Raw genomic sequence first — 18,845 nt, forward strand, 5'->3', positions numbered from 1 at the left:
CTTCATCGAATATACATAACATAAACAGTTCAAAGTTATTGCATAAAGATATATCATCAACTGTCGAGAGTGTCAGGCAATTTTTTGTGAAATGTGAAATGTGAAATGTCTTTATATATCAGACACATCTTGCCATAAAATGAATGTCCTGTATAAAAAATATATGAAGTACAATACAAAAACAAACTAGATCTCACTTGATAGCCTTGTGAGTGTGCTACCAGCACAAGGGTATTCAATCCCCAGTGTCCTCACAAGTCTACCTAGAATCTGCGATTTAAATTATCTGATTAGCCTGAAGTGAATTTCATATTGAAAGGCCCTTATTTTGACCAGGCATACACTTTTTATCGATACATTACACTCAAAATTTATGGTCACTTATTTTTGAGGAGTCAAAAGGCAAAAAGGCAAATGTCAACTGAATGCTGAATCAAAGTTATATATTATTGACGATTTAAAATGGTTTTGATTAGAAATGGCAGAGCTATTGAATTCAACTTGGAGCGTCAAAAGGATTATTTTCTTTCAGAGAATTTGAACATAACTGCTTGCAATTATTTCCATAGAGCAGCGTGGTACGTATAATTAATATAAACAATGATTAAAGATTTGTTTATATGGAGTCTTGGGTAATTTGATCCTGCCATTTAGCTCGATTACTTTCCCCTTAGAATAGATCGACTAGTACGCCTTCAGGAGAATTCTGTTTTGGCTAGCCTATGGTTTTGACTGACGGCATTTCTTCTCCCATTCGTGTTTTGTGAGTTGCTGCATTCATCTACAGCTGTAATCGTATGTAATACTGCACAAAAATGTAAAGAAATTTGTATTTATCTGGCTCTAAGATCATAACATGTAGCCGCGCTAACGTTATCGTATTTAGCACCTGTAAAGATTAAGCTGACCTGTGTGATGCTACCAGATACTGGCATAAGGTTTTATTTCATAACATTATAATCTGTTTAATGGCCGAGAAGGCACCCAGGATAATATGCCCTTGATTTTGTACAAGTGATTAGCATTGAATGTTACATTTAAGAAGAAAAAACATATCAAGGTCGCAGCTGAAGTAGGATGTTGGACTGTAGGCACATTCTGTCGTTCAGTCCAGGTACTAATTAACATTAGTCGTAAAATGTATCAATGAGGAAATTCGCTTAAATATATTTGACACTTTGAGCCACAATCAAATCCTTGAGCATGTTGCTGTGAACTAAAAGGTTTCCGTTTCAATTGGTCGATTCTTATCGTTGTTTATTCTTTACGCAAATAAGCGTGCTCCTGCGGCTGCAGTTTCAGTACCGCACCCCTGGAACCGCACTCATGGGACCCTCTTTTCTTTTCTTTTTTAAATCATTAACACTTTAGGTGTTGGCGAAGGCGAGTTCATTTTCATAGGATGGCGTTGACGTTTAGGTGAAGGTCTACATTAAAATTGCAAATTTTAGCCGGATAGCCGTTTACGGTTAGGTTAGAGGTGAGTTAAATTAAGGTATGGGCAAGGGTTCGTTTAGGTGTTTATAGATATGGTTAAGCGTGTTTCATCACGTTTTCGCGATTTAGTCTTGAGATACTAATGAGATTCCTTCGCCATCCAAGGAAACTCGTGTCCCGAAGCCAGTGTCACGAAATAATAGGTCCCTGAACTGCGGTCCTGAAACTGCAGCCCCTGGTATTGCAGTTACATACAAGTGTCTCCACGGACTGAACTTTGCCATAGTGTTGTAGAGGACTCTTCTTGAAGGGGGCTTAAACTCCATCATCAAACATCAAAAAACGCCGATTTGTTTTTGCAACACGGAGGCATCAGCAAGTTAGTAACCCGCTTACACATTTATATTGGTTAATTAATTAATTCGATTTTTTTTTTTTATTAGATTGCTGTTCATATGAACGTCTCTTATAGTTTCTGAGTTAATTCATTGAATTTGCTTCTTTATTAGTTGTGATATTTTATAGTGTAGCAATAGCCAATGCATGTGAATAATATCTGACTTTATAACTTGTATATTTGATTATATATGCAGATTTGTCTTCTATTGTCCAGTGTAAAGATAGATGGATACATATATTGATAAATATACATAGGGCACTGTATTTATCCCCAAAGGGTTATAGAATTATTGATGTTTGATACTTGCACAAACACAATCTATTGTCGACAACTAATGGAATGTTAGGGTTATATATCAACCAGAAATATGAAGGCAAACTTTATGTTTTTGGTCAAGGTTTCTTTCCTGATGGCTGGACCGGTCCAGCTGGTTTTCAATGTTTACTGACTTGTTTGTATGACTAAATTGTTGGCAGTTTTGTTAGAAATAGAATCGTATATATTTTTTTCCCCAGCCTTTCCAGAGCATTCCATAGACACTATCTATGGCGCTGGCCTTGTCTCGGTGCTCCGCCACCCTGAGAAGTAAACTATTGTTGCGCTACCCTGCCTTAACTATGAGAGGGACTCCTCCGATGAGCCAGTCCCCAGCCACAGCGGGGCCCTGCCTTGTCAGGGCCCACACTGCCCTCTTTCACCTCAGTAAAGCCACAGCCATCCCTGAACCAAACAAACCCACTTCAGGCAAGACGTTACCCTGTTTCTCTCTAGTGTAGTATAAGTTAAGCATGTCCCTGAGCTGCCTCCCCTAACGCAAAGCTCTTTCTGACTTTCTGTCTGAGTTTCCTGGGTCAATTTTTCTATTTTCTTTAAAAAAAAAGAAAGAGAATAATGTAGACTTCACCTTTAGTCGTAATTGTTGAACTTGCAAATATAACAAGGGTGTGTCTTAACCATGACATCTCACCAAGATAGACAAAAGATTGCAAATACCTTTTACTCCGCCAGTTTCAATTCACAGAAACCTGCCTGGCCTCTTCCCATGTCATGGCAGGGGAATAAACGACAAGGAAATTAATAACAGGCATGAGTCACAGCCAGGGATGGCAGTTATCTATCATCATGTACATTTTCTATTGAACAAAATAATTTATTCCACTTATTATTTCCTTCCTTTCCCAGTGTTATCCTCGGGTCTGGAGGGAGAGCTGTTGGGGATGGGGGTGTGGTCTCTGGGTCTGGGGGCAGTCGGAGCAGCGATAGTGGGCATCTTCTTTGCAAACACTGACCTGTGTTTGTCTAAAGTTGCACAGGCATCGATGGACTACCTGGAGGATGCAGACCTGCAATCCACCGCAGAAGGTTAGAGACATTTTTATAGCGCCACATCCAAATTGGACTTTGGTCGATGATCATATCCCGTTTCTCGAATTAATGCAAGATTAGATAGTGTGCAAATATCTGGAAAGAGTCCATTGTATGTGGCCTTTAAGGCACATCAGAAACAGTTTACTTGGCTGTTTGTACCTGTTTGCACATTCCTGACCTGAACACACGTGACCATAAGAATTCGTTTTTTTGTAGTTTGGTAGATTCCTGCACATTTCTAAAGATTGAACATATAACCCCGTCCGGGATGTTTTGCAAGTTCACAACATTCTGGAAAACGTAGCCATTGAACAGTAGACCAAATAATGATATCATGTGGAACCGAGCCTTAACATGGCCTTGTTGTCTTGGTCTGCTCTACCTCAACAGGTGGCGGGGTCATCAAGGCCAAGAGCCTGTGGGAGGCCAGCGGAGCTGTGGTCATGGCCGTCCGGCGGCCTGGGTGATTTCTGTGCAGAGAGGTGACTTAGGCTACTTAGTCAGGCTTAGCACCGAGTTCACACAGGCTGTGGCTAACCAACCATCACTATGTGTAATCTCAACATGTTACCGATGACGGCTGTCCTCCTATTACGTAGGAACATAAGGTAGTTACTAGTGGTACATTTAGTTTGGTGATGTTAATACCACATACATTTGAAAATATTTCTGCCAGACTTGAAGTCTTGAAGTTCTGTCACTGACAGAAACTTGGTATCTGGACCTTATTTGAAAATATTGTCCAAATACTCATTACTGCCCAACCTTATGGTATTATTATGATTTTGATTATCTTAAAAATGGCAGAGTTATGGCCGATTTTTATTCGAAATTACGATTTTGCAAATGAGCCACCATTATTCAACCAATCCCAATTCTGCTTCAGAGAACCCCAGAGGCGGGAGTTGCGTTGATAGCTAACAAAATGGTGCCACAGGGTCAATTTCAAATGACCACTGCTGCATGTGCTCACCAAGCTACTGTTTATAATCAGTCAATGGGGTCAATGGGGAAAAAAAACGCTGACTTCAACCATTCCGAAGGCGAACAACTCAGCCTTGTCAATCATGGTACACATATAGAAACCGCATGTAAGCAGGCCTCCAAAAGTGACCTCTTTGGCGACACGGGCGCCATAACTCACAGCCAAACCAAAACGATCAGCCCAATAGTTTGAGCAACCGCAAGTCGGCTTCAAAGCAGCCCAGGGACTTGAGGCTTGGAGTGCTCACTCATTAGCCTCGGGGCCTAAGCATGTCAGCATGCTCACAGAATGTGGCGTGCGCGACAAGTTGGCGCAACCACTGGCATTTTCTTCGGAAATTGCCCATGCGGCGAGTCCTGTTAATCCTGTTGTATCTTTTCAACGAACTCCCACTTCCGGAGCAGTGGGTTAATTTTTCTCCGCCACACGTAGGCAGTGGATGGAATGCGGCGGTCTGACTCCTGACGGCTTGTGTGAACTCGTCTTGAGCCTCAGCGGCTTACTCTTACATAACACCATCATTTCAAGCAGTGTCCCCGACTTATCGTCTTATCTCCTTCTTGTGTCGTCTATCTTCTCGCAGGAGGCCTCCGAGCTGTCCTCTCTGAAGCCTGAGCTGGAGAAGCTCGGGGTCCCTCTGGTGGCCGTGGTGAAGGAGGACATCGGCACGGAGCTGCAGGACTTTAGACCACACTTTGCGGGGGACATCTACATAGATGAGAAGGTACACTATGGCCCAATCCCATTTCTACCCCTTACCCCTCCCCCTTGTTTTGAAGGGGTAAGGTGAGGGGGTAAGGAATTGGGTCTAAGGCCCAATCCCATTTCTACCCCTTACCCCTTCCCCTTACCCCTTCAAGACAAGGGGGAGGGGTAAGGGGAAGGGGTAAGGGGTAGAAATGGGATTGGGCCTATATCTACATAGATGAGAAGGTACACTATATCCACGTAGATGAGAAGGTACACTATATCCACATAGATGAGAAGGTACACTATATCTACATAGAGGAGAAGTTACACTATATCTACATAGAGGAGAAGTTACACTATATCTACTTAGAGGAGAAGGTACACTATATCTACATAGAGAAGGTACACTATATCCACGTAGATGAGAAGGTACACTATATCCACGTAGATGAGAAGGTACACTATATCCACATAGATGAGAAGGTACACTATATCTACATAGAGGAGAAGTTACACTATATCTACTTAGAGGAGAAGGTACACTATATCTACATAGATGAGAAGGTACACTATATCTACATAGATGAGAAGGTACACTATATCTACATAGATGAGAAGGTACACTATATCTACATAGAGGAGAAGGTACACTATATCTACATAGAGGAGAAGGTACACTATATCTACATAGATGAGAAGGTACACTATATCTACATAGAGGAGAAGGTACACTATATCTACATAGAGGAGAAGGTACACTATATCTACATAGAGGAGAAGGTACACTATATCTACATAGATGAGAAGGTACACTATATCTACATAGATGAGAAGGTACACTATATCTACATAGAGGAGAAGGTACACTATATCTACATAGATGAGAAGGTACACTATATCTACATAGATGAGAAGGTACACTATATCTACATAGAGAAGGTACACTATATCTACATAGATGAGAAGGTACACTATATCTACATAGAGGAGAAGTTACACTATATCTACTTAGAGGAGAAGGTACACTATATCTACATAGATGAGAAGGTACACTATATCTACATAGAGAAGGTACACTATATCTACATAGATGAGAAGGGGCACTCTATGTACTTAGATGAGAAGGTACATTATATCTATAACGTCATACTGTTCATCAAATGTATTTTCCAAAAATGAAAGGAATTTACGTGGGTGATACCTTGTCTGTTGAGGATGAATCAAGCAGTCAAAGCCTCTCCTATATTGTTTCTCAAAAATCGAAACAATGGCAAATATCAAGGGAACCTAATCACACCCTCCTCCCTGTAGAAACATTTCTACGGCCCGCTGCAGAGGAAGATGGGTGGTATGGGTTTCTTCCGGCTGGGGGTGTGGCAGAACTTCATGCGAGCCCGGAGAGGGGGTCACCAGGGCAACATGATCGGCGAGGGGTTCATCCTGGGAGGCGTGTTCGTCATTGGGCCCGGAGACCAGGTTGGCCAATCGAATTTAAAAGTTATTCCGGCATGACGCAAGTGCAATGTATTTTTTGTGGATTTAGTTATGGTGAACTGACGTGTGTGTGTGTGTGTGTGTGTGTGTTACAGGGGATTCTTCTAGAACACCGTGAGAAAGAGTTTGGGGACAAGGTTAACACTGCAGATGTTCTAGAAGCCGTGAAGAAGATCATTCCAGCCAAATAGATTTAAGTTAAATTTAATTAAGAGAAATTGCAGCGGGCAAGGATAATCTTTATTTAATTCCTGTGTAATTAATTTTTCTAAATGGCTCTTGAATTTTGTTCTGTTTTTGATTTAGATGTTTTCATTTTGAAATGGCAAGGAAAGCTGTTGACACCTGACAGCATTTTACCACACTGTGAATGCATCATGGAACCAAAAATGCATGTTTTAATTCCAACATATAATTGCATGTATTGTGACCTTAAAACCAGTGCAATATGGGATTCTAATGACAGCATATGTTGGATTACACTTGATACAGATCTTATGAGTTATTTTAATTATCATTCGCCCTGTGCTGGGTACCCAGGCTGCAGTCCACATGGCGGACGGTCTTGTCAGCCTGTGTGTGATAATGAAAACCTGACTCTAAACTCTTCAGGAGACGAGCGGGTTGGATGCTTCCACACACCGGCTCACTACCGTTGCCATGCCGACGAGGAGTTCTGGGTGCTGCAGACGGGTGATGCGTTATTTGCTGGGAGAGATGTTGTCTGCCTGTTTGGATGGCCTGTCAACCGCAATAAACTCTACACCTAGACTTACAATGTTGCTTTTTAATTCATTTGTCTGAATTTTTTGTATTACACGCGTCAAGACATTGCAAGCACTTGAAACAAATGTACAGTACAAGGGACATTTTGCCTTGAGCAATACCTTCAACACAATATATAAAAAACAGATCCATCAACAATCTCTAAAAGATTTGTTTCTGTTGACTGAAGGTAGGTTGTTGTTGAATCAAGATATGCCCTTTTATTTGGGGTAGAGCTGGCTTCTAGGAGACAAGACTTGTTTTTCATAAGATAAAGCAACCTACTAAATCTAAAGGAATGTTTCCCTTGATTTTTTTTTTGTTGCAGATTCTGAAGCTTCTTGGAAAAACATATATCAAAGACCTTTGTATTGCTGTAGCATATTTGTTTAAGGTCAGGAAGAACTGCATGCCTAGCTTGACATCTCTAATCCAATTCGCAAATAAAAAAAGGAGTTTGCATATTCATCCACTTCAACCGATCTAAGACTAAGGCCTTTTATGAACCGCGATGCCCTAGTTGTTTATCAATGGTAAACTAAGCAGTTTCTGTATGTAAATGCAAAGCACACATAACTTCCTGAACTGAAATCCCTGCCTGCTTATCTCACTCTTATCAGTACTGGTTGTTAAAAGTATGCCGCTATAATTTCCGGAATTGTAACTCTTGAAAGTTTGTAGTATTTTCTATTATAACAAAATAATGTTTAAATCATACGATTTAGTAAATCTTTAGTTTCTAAAGACCTAAGGGTCTTTATCTATTCATAATTGATCTAGTTTGGGTTTTGCAACAAAATAGGGTAGGACCAACTCCTTATGAGACAGACACACGGCACACAAAGATATGAGCCCAGTTAGAACTTCCAGTTAAATATTTTATTCTGTTGCTCTTGGTAAATACACATCAAGGAAGGAAACGGACACAGTACAAAGTCTGGAGGAAGAAACAAGTACTGTACTAATACTGACTGAAGAACGTAACTAACAGGAGTTTTTGTACATATTACGCCATGAAAACAAACATTTGTGGAGTGTACAACAAATATCTATGCATGAAAAATCATTCTGTGCAATGCTGGATAACTTGTGCAGTGACTGGAAACTTTCAGTGATATTGTTTAACTCTAAATTACTTTCATCAGACTTAAAATAGATTTAGTTCCTACCATATCTTTTCCTGAGGATTATCATTGTGGTTGGTAATTTTTCAAATATGACTTCGGAACAAACTATTTAGTATCAAAATAGTTACTGGGCAACCCCATTCTAGTGAACATAAGACATGCCTTGACATGAGAGAAGGTCCGTTATGATAAGCTCACGCTAAAACAAAGTCTCCATCTGAAATTCCTCAACTCTTACCAATTCAAACTGGTCTCATCTTTGGTAGTGGGTGCAATGGGTTACCATGGTATCCTCCTGAACGGCTGGAAGTATTTCAACTTGACTGCCACCAGTTTGTCCGTAATATTTCATTATACATAATGTCCATCGGACATCTAGGAAAATGTACAATCTCAGAAAATACTGTGGACTCAATTGCACCAAGGGGGAAAGTAATAAAAAGTTACTCGTTCCTCAACATATTGCTTGTGAGCGCTGGTATTAGTTAGCGTATATCCCGTTTAACATTGTCAAGCACAGTAATCATACAATACAATTTCCAATACATATTTCATAAAGCAGTCAACAATATAACCCCTCTAAAAAGCCACCTAAAAGCTTATACAGCAGCAAAGCAAAGGTTATAGTGCAGTTTAACCCAAAGCATAAAGCAAAATCAGCAACGCCATAGCATAACACACACACACACACACACACACACACATATACACACAAATGAATAAAGGGAAGAGTGTTGTTCTCCTTTAACACTGTCCTGAACTTCATGTATTTATAAGATGTTTGTCACGAGCAATTAAAACATACAGATGGGAGAATTAACAAGACATAACTAGGTAGATGACCCTGTTTGATAGCAACTTCAGTCCGGTTAGGTAGTACGCCCTACCATCTACTCAAACTCAAAAACATACACAAACATCCATAGATTTCAAGTGACAGGTGTGCATACATAGAGGTTAGAGGGTCACGATACATCAACTAATCTATCACTATAGTATCAGAATAAATGTTACCACTGACCATGTTTACTTATCAACGCAAGGTAACGCTAACAAAAGTAACTCAATATACATTTGAGTTACAGCAGAAGCAATTACACCTCACTCATTGTTCTGTTGTGCACACACACACACACACACACACACACACACACACACACACACACACACACACACACACACACACACACACACACACACACACACACACACACACACACACACACACACACACACACACACACACACACACACACACACACATATGCATTCTTGTAGCATCTGATTGTACTGATTTCTGATACATGTGTACTCTGCTGCCATCTGGGGGACAAATATGCAACTCATGGTGCATCGGGTTGAAGGGGCATTTCTGCCTTCAGTTCTAATCTGCATATAGTGTTTTACTCAAAGGTTGCCTTGTGATATCTATGGGGTGAGCTACAGCTTTAGCATTCAGATGGTACACTGTACATTCTGCCCAATCGGTTACAGTCATCAACAACAATCAAGTAGCTCGACCCTATTGTCGCACAATTCAGTGAACCTCATATCAACCAAAGGCCTTGAAGTGTGCCGGAGAGTTTGGCATCGTCGTGGCTACAGTACATAAACATTAACGCTGACATCTTGCTCCAACGTATGGGGCTACTATAATATTGAAGTTTAATATGCGCCTAGCACCTGTATAATGGAGTAAAATAGCGAAGGAGTAAGTACACTTCAGAGGAGTCATAAGTTGCTGGGGTTACTAGGCGTGGTCCATTTTGTGCTCATGAAATGTGTATTTTCCTTTTTCCCCAATTGTGATAAAAATGGTGAATGAGCGTCAAGCCAGTGCAAAAATATATGATTGGAAAGCTTAATAAAGCATTGATAAATGGCAAAGGGTTGCATAGTTATAGAAGGTGATAAACTGAAGCCAGTAAGAAACTACAACTCTGAATTGGACTTACTATGGTTCACTCAAATCACAAAATCAAAAAGCATTTACTAAAAACAGAGGGCGTGGAGCCATTAAACATTACTAACCTAACCCTAGAAAGGAGATAGCACATGATAGCACAGCACATAACAAAACCAAAAAGGAGTGTCGGTCAGCCTTGAGCGAATCAAGTGCCAAGGGAAGTGACGTGTCTCAAGGTCTTCCTGGTCATCCATCCGTTTTCACTAACGGTGAAAACCCAGCACTCTTCAAAACTCAACCGCCATCTCTACTGCGACCCTTTGCACTTTGGAGCACCCATACAAAATATAATAACAAACAATACAAGCACATAACATGGGAGACTGAAGCGGAACAATCATCTTGAACAGAGTTCCCCCTGCCTTTTGAATTGTTCCCTCAGAGTGTTGGATAGTAGTAGGCTCAGCCAATATGGATGTGTGCGTGCGTACTCGCTCGCTTGTGTATGTGTTTGCGTGCGTGTTTGTTTGTGTGAGTGTGTTTGTGGTCCTACAAGCCCTTGTTGAAGTACACAGTGGTGGTCTGGGGGCTGATTTCTCGTATCCTCTCTTGCAGTTCCGGCTCCAGACTGCTCACACTCATGGAGCTACAAGGACAGTGATAGAGGCAGTCGGTCAGAATGAGCCCAGTATCCCTATCTGACTTCAACGCCACATGACTTACACCATGTGACCCGAGTGATTAAAGCATTTCCAGCACAGAATATTTCAATGGAACTGCAGCACGAGTGCAAAATTAGATTATCTAAGAACTACTATTTGTATTCAAACACTCCATTATATGCCTTCTTTATTCCAACCATTCTGGTATTTAGTTTGCACTGTACATGCTGTGGGAGGGGCTGGTACATACCTCTTCTGGGGGAACAGGGCGCAGCACAGTGGAGTGGCAAACACCAAGCTGGAGAAGAGAAAGAACACCCAAAGTGAGGGGTCGTACGCACTGTAAGCCAGGAGGATGGTATACATTGATTGAGGAAATATCATAAGCACGGTTATTTTGGTCAATATTGAAATCACGATTATTGAATTTATTATTTTTTTAAGTTTGAAACATGATGCATTTTCTCAGCATTTCTCTCCAAAAAAAGCTTTGTAACTGAGAACTTTGAAATGTTTGAAAAAAAAATTAACTCGATTAAATTAGTTCGGAGTTTGACCTGAAAATCAAAATCACGATCAAACTTTGATTAATTGCACAGCCCTAGTGTACATCCCTCCCTCTTCCATTCTCGTTCAGAGGTGTGCGGCCCGCTACTTACCAGAAACCCACCAGCCCCACCTGGATCGGCGCGTTGAGCAATGGGTAACGCTGCAGGAGGGGACAGAAAAACAATGTTCAAAAATGTGTGGCGCAATGAATTAGTTTGACCAAGCATCCCTTGCTTAGGCTGAGGGAAGGACATGAATGTTAGCGTTATCCTGGTCTACCGCAATACAATTTATGTTCCTTTACTTCCTATGAGCTGTGTATGCCAGTTAAGAACGAGTGTGAAGCGTGAGTGTGAGTGTGAAGAACAAGATATGTTTTTTTTTAACCAAGCTGTATCTGAAAACATTTAATGTAAAATGGGCCCCTCTCTCTCTATCGCGCCTTTAAACCCTGGTCAATGAAACGGGCATGGAAGTCCGCTCTTCCTCTCTCACAGAGAACAGGGATTTTAGGCACCCTCTTTAAGGCTTTCTGTCATCAGATTAGAACGATCTTATCCACTGCTCGCCTACACACCGGCCATACTCTGCATGGGGATCAGAGCGGGTCGGACTCGTTTAGCACACATTTCTGCACAACAGTTTAAGAAGTGATGGACGGTTGTGGAATGTGGCTTAAATGAGAGTTTGTTAGAGATGGCAAGAGATGACAGGCCCTGGGTCCCATGCTTACCCTCAGGAAAGCCTTCTTCTCAAGCGCATTCATTATGACGGGGGGAATAGCTGGGAAATGGAGAGAAAAAGGACATCTTGAACAGTGGGAAAAACGGGTTAAGAACCAAAACAACTAGAACAATATTATAGCAATTGCCCTTACTAGTATTTAGCCATTCAAGCGCCTTAAACGTCTATCTTAATCTCACTGAGACTTACCCTTAAACATGAAAGTCAAAAGATTGCAGGTAAGCTGGGTACATCCGGAATCAAACTCCGAACCGTCGGGCCAGGGGGGCGTGACACTAATACCTTCCTGCCCCACTACAGACAAAGATAGACGGCTCCTGTGTTTTTCTACCCACCAATACAATTCTAACCTCTTAACCCATGATCCCGTTCGACTACCCAACCGATCCCAGGAGGGGACCACGTAAAGGGGAGGAGTCGGTCCTTACCCATGGCCGGCACCGCCATGCCGATACGGGACACGATGACCTGGAGGATGGCCTGCTTGGCGGCGCGAGGGGACTCCCCCAGACGGTTATCGTTCTCGTCGGTCACCGGGATGCCGTATTTCAGTTCCCTAGGAGGTGTCAATCACGTTAACATCTGGTCTGTCGAGGCAGCTTTTGTTTTGAACACAAGTGAGCTCGATCAAGTTCAAGTTATTTTATTAGTCAAATGCACAACATAACGGGCAAAGCTGGCATGTTGTGCATTCACTAATAGAATAACTTTAACTTTAACAAGCTCACTTGTGTTCCAAACAAAAGCGGCCTTGACAAACCAGACTTGAATAGACTTTTATGGCTACACAATTAACTATTGATTCATGCTGTGTCAACTGTCACCACTGACAAAGTTGTGTGCACCGGTACCTGCACCAATCCCACCTCAGGAAACGCCCTGATCAACGGGAGTTTGACGAGGGGGGGTGGGGGGGGGGGTTGGGACTCACCTCTGCCTCATGAAAGGGATGTTGATGCAGTTGGCGGCGGCGACGGCGACGAAGGGAACGAAGCGGCTCATGATGGGCGGCAGGCGCTGGGGGGAGACACATGATTAACATAACGCCTCACGTCGTCTGCGGTGGAGCCGCCTCAGTTTAGCGTGGTTGTTCCTGGTGTGAGGCGGAGGACCCCGTGCATTACCGCGGCCAGAGACTTGAAGCCCAGGGCGGTGACCACGGCTCCCGTCGTGGCGCAGACGTAGGCGGTGCCCAGCTGACTGAGAGAGAGGAGGAGGACGGACACACGTTGGCCACAACAACAACCACTTCCAGAGGCCCCGTCATTATTCAGTCTTATTTTACATTATCTTATTATGTTTTATATGCGTCAGTTGGTGAAAATAAATAATAATGTGAATGAATACATCTCTAGGCATGGTGGGCCCCAGTGGGAGTCAAAGGCTGGCCTGTTTTTGATGGATCAATTTATGGCCATTTGGCTTGACGATTTGTGAATCTTAACTAGGGTTGTGGTTATTAATAATAAAATAAAGTAGTAAATTATTTCACAATAATCTTGATAAGAGGGGGGTTGGCCAGATGGCAAGGATAATGAGACGGTTGTTGGGTGGCGTTGCTGTAGTTCATACAGACTAACACGCTAATAGATGAATGATTTGGTAGAGGGATTACTTCACGGTCAGGGGGGCGTCTCCACTGCGGTTGGTGTAGTTGACCACTGCGTTGAAGGACTGGTTGACCCACTGCCAGAACACCACCGCTGGCGTAGTCCTGACCAATAAGAGCGAGGAACACATTCACGAACACTGTTTGCACCATGTCGTGTGCTTTCAAATCTGTTGGTGTGTGTGCTTCGAATGCCAAGGGCACCACAGGACCGGATTTTGGCCTTGCAGAGGTTAGCGGCTGTCAATCAACTTTAAAGTATGTGACTTTCATTGACGCCAGCAATAGCAACTGGGTTGTCTTTGACCTCCCGCTCCAAACATGGAAACCAGCAGGTGTTTCAGAAGTTCATGGTTAGCATGCAAGCTACATTTCATTACCACCATCTTATTAGAATTCAGTGATTGATGGTTATACAGTCCCTGAAGAGGAACGGTGTCCTTATGCCAAAAACAAAATCAGCAGATAGGGTTTAAAAACAATAAAAATCCTACACATCCTTTTTTAATTTACAAGAGCAAGATAAAAAGCATACCGGATAATTATAGTTAGCAGAATTGATAAAATACTAATATCAGTCTCATAAAGATTGGCAGTATTCAGAAATATGAGTCACAGACGGCAGATGAGTTCCCAGTTACCTGTAGAAGGTGAGCATGGATCCTGTGATGGACATGTTCATTGGGACCTGAGCCGACATCCGGCCAATCACAACCATCTTCTCCCCGGTGTCAGGGTGGAAGGCAGAGTCGTAGACATACTTGGCCTTCCAGAGAGAGTCCTCCGTCAGGCCCGGCTTCACGATCCCAGCTCTGGGAGGACCACAAAACCTCTGGTTAAAACACACAATCTAGTCCAGGATCTGGTTCATTATCAGAGGTAAGGCACCCAACTTTAGCCATATCACTGTTTTTACTAAATGTCCCAAAGATACTATTCAGAATGAGGCAGGGCTTTTGGAGCAATAGCTTCTAATTCTGTCTGCATTGGTTTTCCCTACAGATTGAACGTAAGGTGCGGTAAACAGATGCTACAACCTGCAGCCATAATTAACTTAAGTGCTCGTTAAGTACATTTAAACATTAACTCCTCCATCCTTTTTGAATGCTCGAGTCATTAGCAAAAGCAAGGTTATCCGAAAAACACAATAAAAGCATTGTTTGTTATATTTTCTAAATTATTTGCCTACAGCAGTTGGTTATCAAGAGGGGAGCTTGTTTTACAAACTTGACTTTCTGATGCAGATGCATCCAAAACACATTCCCTGTACATTACCCTATGTGAACTCCACAAGATCAGGAATAGGTTTAACTGATTCAGCCACCATATTGACAAGAAACCTCAACTGTCAAGTCTAAGCAAAGCATAAATCCTTACAGCATTAACACACACACACACACACACACACACACACACACACACACACACACACACACACACACACACACACACACACACACACACACACACACACACACACACACACACACACACACACACAGTACCTGTAGTTCTCCACAGTGACCCTGGCATCTTCCAGGGTCTCAGACGAGAGCAGGACGTTCCTGGGATCTGTGACCATGAAGAAGTGCTGGGCGCGGCCCATGAACGTACCCTGGTCCCATCTCGGCTCCTTGATGTTTATGTTTAGAGGCAGCTCTCCAGACATATTGGTTTATCTTTGGAGGACAGAGAAACACGCCCATCACTTTCATACCACAAAAGTTTACACAAGTACATGTTTGCATTTATTCCTTCACAAACACACTACTATATTACTCTGCCGTGACTTAAAATAACTACAGAAGCTCTAAAAATCCATTTTGAACAAAACACCAAAACACGCAAGTCCATCTGGGCACAGGGATTGATACACACTAAAGAAGGTGAAATGATGGAGGGGGTGAAATAATAATCCCACTCCTGTTAAACCCTGATCACATTGCAAGCCTCCTAGCTGTGAACAGGTTATAACGACTCCGAGTTGCAAAATGTGAACATGCTGTGAGTAACAGGTCAATGGATCATTTTTTAATCCTTGTTTCTTTTGGCAAAAATGACTACGTTTTTTGTAAGAAAGACTCCAAGCTTCTCTCCTTCTACTCAACATAAGTTGCCACATTATGGCAAATAATCGGTTTAAATAAATTAATGGCGGCTAGTCCTAAAACACATTTCAAAAGCTAACGTTATGCTACTCAAACTTTAGTCAATAGCGCTACAATTTAACTGCGTCAGATTCTCGAGGGCAATTGTGGTTGCTCTTCGTGATGTTATAATTGTAAAAAAAAAAAAAAGAGACGAAACACGCATACCATTACACGAGGTAACAGATGGACACGTTAAATCACGAAGAGCTGCAGGAGAAAAGTCCTTGCACGACACCAGCGGCCAATGACACATTTAACGTTACGGTCTCGGGAAACAACACGCCTAGTAGCTCTGAGCTAACCACAAGCTAGCAATATATGTATGGCTTCAACTATTTGTTACCTAGAACAAGCAATGCAAACCGTCACTAAACAGACGCGTCAATTCGTTTGAAAGACGGTGTTTCATATAACATAGTAGTTCGACCGTTATTACCAAGATAACACACAACTCCCATACTCACCGTTTGCTTACCAGCCTGACAGCTAGCTCTTTAGCACGCTAAGTAGTAATAGTTTTAGTTGGAAAGCACTGATGCGACCTCTAAGAGCCTAGGGAACGGATAACGTGAGTCAGTTTGTAAACGTTTGCCTGGCTTTGTTCATTAACACGTACCTCCTTTACAATGGACAATGTATGACCTCTCAATATCACGGCTCTGCCGGTGTAAATCCTCCCTGTATACACGCTGGGCGACGTCGTCTGTGGTTGTCATATGTTCCATTCGTTACGATGTGGGATGCGCGAAGAAGATAAACAGTGCCTGATTGGTCGATCGTTGCTGGGTGAGGTCAATAAAAAGTGTCTGATTGGTCGACCATAGCTGGCCGAGGACGATAAACAGCACCTTATTGGTGCATTGCTCTTCAAAACGAAATGTCAGCAATAAATACAATATTATGTATTTTTGGGAAATATATAGACGTTATCTGTTTATTTCGGACTCGTATTCATTCGAGTTAATAAGTTAGTATTAATTGCACTAAAAATAAGCAGGGTGTGTAGATTAATCATATTCGGTAACATCTCCAGTTTAGATTACATCCACCAGAGAGCGACAGAACACCGACTTAAACAGCAGTAGAACAGAACCAGTATCAGAATATTCATCATTTTATTTTGCCAAGTGTATTTGCACAAAAAAATTAAAGACTCCTTGAGGTTGATGCATAAAAGACAAAGCAATATGATACACGCAAAAGTATTGAGAATATATTCAATAAGAAAAAGTAAGTAAGAAATATGATGCAACAATACAACTTAAGTTATTGAGAACTATAAATTGTGTAGGCCTGGTCTGTGAAAGGCTAAGAGGAAGTGACAGGGCGAAATAGAAGAGAAGTAGCAGAAATGGTCGTAGTGACCCTTTATCACACGCATCGACTAATATCTTAACCTAATTTCCTGCTTACACTTCATCCCCCCCTAGCGCATATAGTTTTGAATATCTAAACTGAATGTTCTCTGTGTTAGTAGAGCCATAGTTTATTAAAGTTAAACAACGTTCTTGTTTTTATTTCTTAATTAGATCGCTTGCCTCTAAGCCAAGCTTCGACCCTTCCAGATAACACATGAGTTGGCCTGCATCCATTCTCGCTATCCAATCATAGGGCAGTAAGGCGGGTGTGCAGTTCTATCGAGAGCAAGGTAGCCTACATCGCCACTTAATGATCTCGGATAAGGCTATGATCCTACACGTTTGATATGTGAATATAGTCAACACATGTTTCTATATGGAAAGTTATCTGACCGCTGATTCTACTCCAGTCAGATAACTCTGGAACTCTGACACCCAACTTGACAAACATCAAGGTGAGCCGAGTGAGTGAAAACATTCGTTACGTTTTGGGGGTTTCCCCTTTCGGTTTCATCATCAGACATGATTCACCTCGTTCCATTATCTTGTCACGTAAATTATTTCCGTTAAGCGTCGAAATAAGGTCATAACAAACGTTAGCGTTTCATTGGGCGCTGTCCGAGGTGCTGATTACAGGTGCAGTTAAATTCCAAGAAACAGGGTAAGCCTAATACACAGGCCTATTTTTTTTTTGTAAACAATCACAAACAAAGTATTGGCCTGCTCTGTGTTATTCCAGTGTTGTAAAACGGATAGTGGTATATTTACCTGTTACCAGGTGATTGCCCTTGACTCGAACTACTGACGCTGTAGGCTGTAGCCTCGTATCACTATACTGTAGCCTCCCAACGGCTATCAGTTACATTACACATGACGACGCATGTGTCCCTTGGGGAAGCACCGTGCACTCTTGGTCGCCCTTCATACCATCAACCAAGCCAGCATGTAGATAAGTGAGAATCAGACACCATGGATGTAGTCCTACAGATGGATCACAGGAACCGATACGCCCGTATGCCTCACCGCTTTGTATGGCTTTGGAAGCCTCTAGGAGAAGTATAGGGATTGTATATATTTTTTTTAATGACTATATTTTTTCCTTGGCATTTTTCATCCTGGAATCCTCATCCTGGTGAGATCAAAAGTCAAATCTTCAGCCATGGACTACTTTTCTTTTTGGTTTGTTTATCTTTTAAAGAAGAATTCTGTTGAGGTCTACTTCTTGCACCGGGGATGATACAATCACACTATACTCGTTGCCCCAGTCCAGTGTCGTGTGCGTGTGGGGAGGCTATACCTATAACATACTGTACCTCACCGCAAGCAACCAATTACTGGAGGTTTCATCTTTCTCCCATCGGAACACCACCACCACCACCTCCGCTACCGGTCGCCACAGCAATACCACCATCACCGCCTTAACCATCACCGTTCCTAATCCACCACCGCTGTCAAAAGACCAAGACCACCACCGCCATCATCATCATCATCATCATCATCATCATCATCACCACCAATAACAGGACTCCATCACCGATACCACCACCACCACCGCCCACGCGCACCCCCCAAGGCGCCAGCTCCCACACCCAGCGAGCGTA

At 42.3% G+C, this 18,845-nt stretch overlaps 2 protein-coding genes across 8 annotated transcripts; one reads left to right on the forward strand and one right to left on the reverse strand.

Moving 5' to 3' along the window:
* The first annotated feature begins 675 nt into the window (after nt 1–675).
* Nucleotides 676–7,607, forward strand: LOC130404484 (peroxiredoxin-like 2A). Of its 6 annotated transcripts, XM_056609243.1 has the most exons (7): nt 711–763; nt 2,353–2,581; nt 3,020–3,199; nt 3,596–3,687; nt 4,774–4,914; nt 6,192–6,356; nt 6,470–7,607. In XM_056609243.1, the coding sequence occupies exons 2-7, from the start codon at nt 2,383–2,385 to the stop codon at nt 6,563–6,565; spliced, it is 873 nt and encodes a 290-aa protein (XP_056465218.1). In that variant the 5' UTR covers nt 711–763; nt 2,353–2,382; the 3' UTR covers nt 6,566–7,607. The 6 variants fall into 6 exon arrangements, with proteins under 6 accessions (XP_056465219.1, XP_056465220.1, XP_056465218.1 ...); XM_056609244.1 differs by lacking the exon at nt 2,353–2,581 and having other exon boundaries at nt 676–763; XM_056609245.1 differs by lacking the exon at nt 2,353–2,581 and having other exon boundaries at nt 705–763; nt 3,143–3,199; nt 6,470–7,605.
* On the reverse strand, nt 7,574–16,620 carry sfxn3 (sideroflexin 3). 2 transcript variants are annotated; one of them, XM_056609242.1, is made up of 11 exons: nt 16,351–16,492; nt 15,242–15,415; nt 14,378–14,548; nt 13,743–13,841; nt 13,252–13,327; nt 13,059–13,144; nt 12,556–12,683; nt 12,117–12,166; nt 11,494–11,543; nt 11,085–11,132; nt 7,574–10,818 (listed from the first exon to the last, which is right to left on the reverse strand). In XM_056609242.1, the coding sequence occupies exons 2-11, from the start codon at nt 15,403–15,405 to the stop codon at nt 10,722–10,724; spliced, it is 969 nt and encodes a 322-aa protein (XP_056465217.1). In that variant the 5' UTR covers nt 15,406–15,415; nt 16,351–16,492; the 3' UTR covers nt 7,574–10,721. The 2 variants fall into 2 exon arrangements, with proteins under 2 accessions (XP_056465217.1, XP_056465216.1); XM_056609241.1 differs by lacking the exon at nt 16,351–16,492 and adding an exon at nt 16,503–16,620 and having other exon boundaries at nt 7,578–10,818.
* Nucleotides 16,621–18,845: the final 2,225 nt, after the last annotated feature.

The sequence above is a fragment of the Gadus chalcogrammus genome, chromosome 15 (assembly GCF_026213295.1).
Source record: "Gadus chalcogrammus isolate NIFS_2021 chromosome 15, NIFS_Gcha_1.0, whole genome shotgun sequence".
In the NCBI taxonomy this organism is placed as follows: domain Eukaryota; kingdom Metazoa; phylum Chordata; class Actinopteri; order Gadiformes; family Gadidae; genus Gadus; species Gadus chalcogrammus.

Bases quoted from the DNA above. Each gene is read 5' to 3' on its own strand.
- sfxn3 (XM_056609242.1), bottom strand. From the start codon at position 15,405: ATGTCTGGAGAGCTGCCTCTAAACATAAACATCAAGGAGCCGAGATGG. The intron at 14,549-15,241 runs GTACTGTGTGTG...TGGTCCTCCCAG, and splicing joins GTCACTGTGGAGAACTACAG to AGCTGGGATCGTGAAGCCGG. The intron at 13,842-14,377 runs GTAACTGGGAAC...CTTATTGGTCAG, and splicing joins TCCATGCTCACCTTCTACAG to GACTACGCCAGCGGTGGTGT.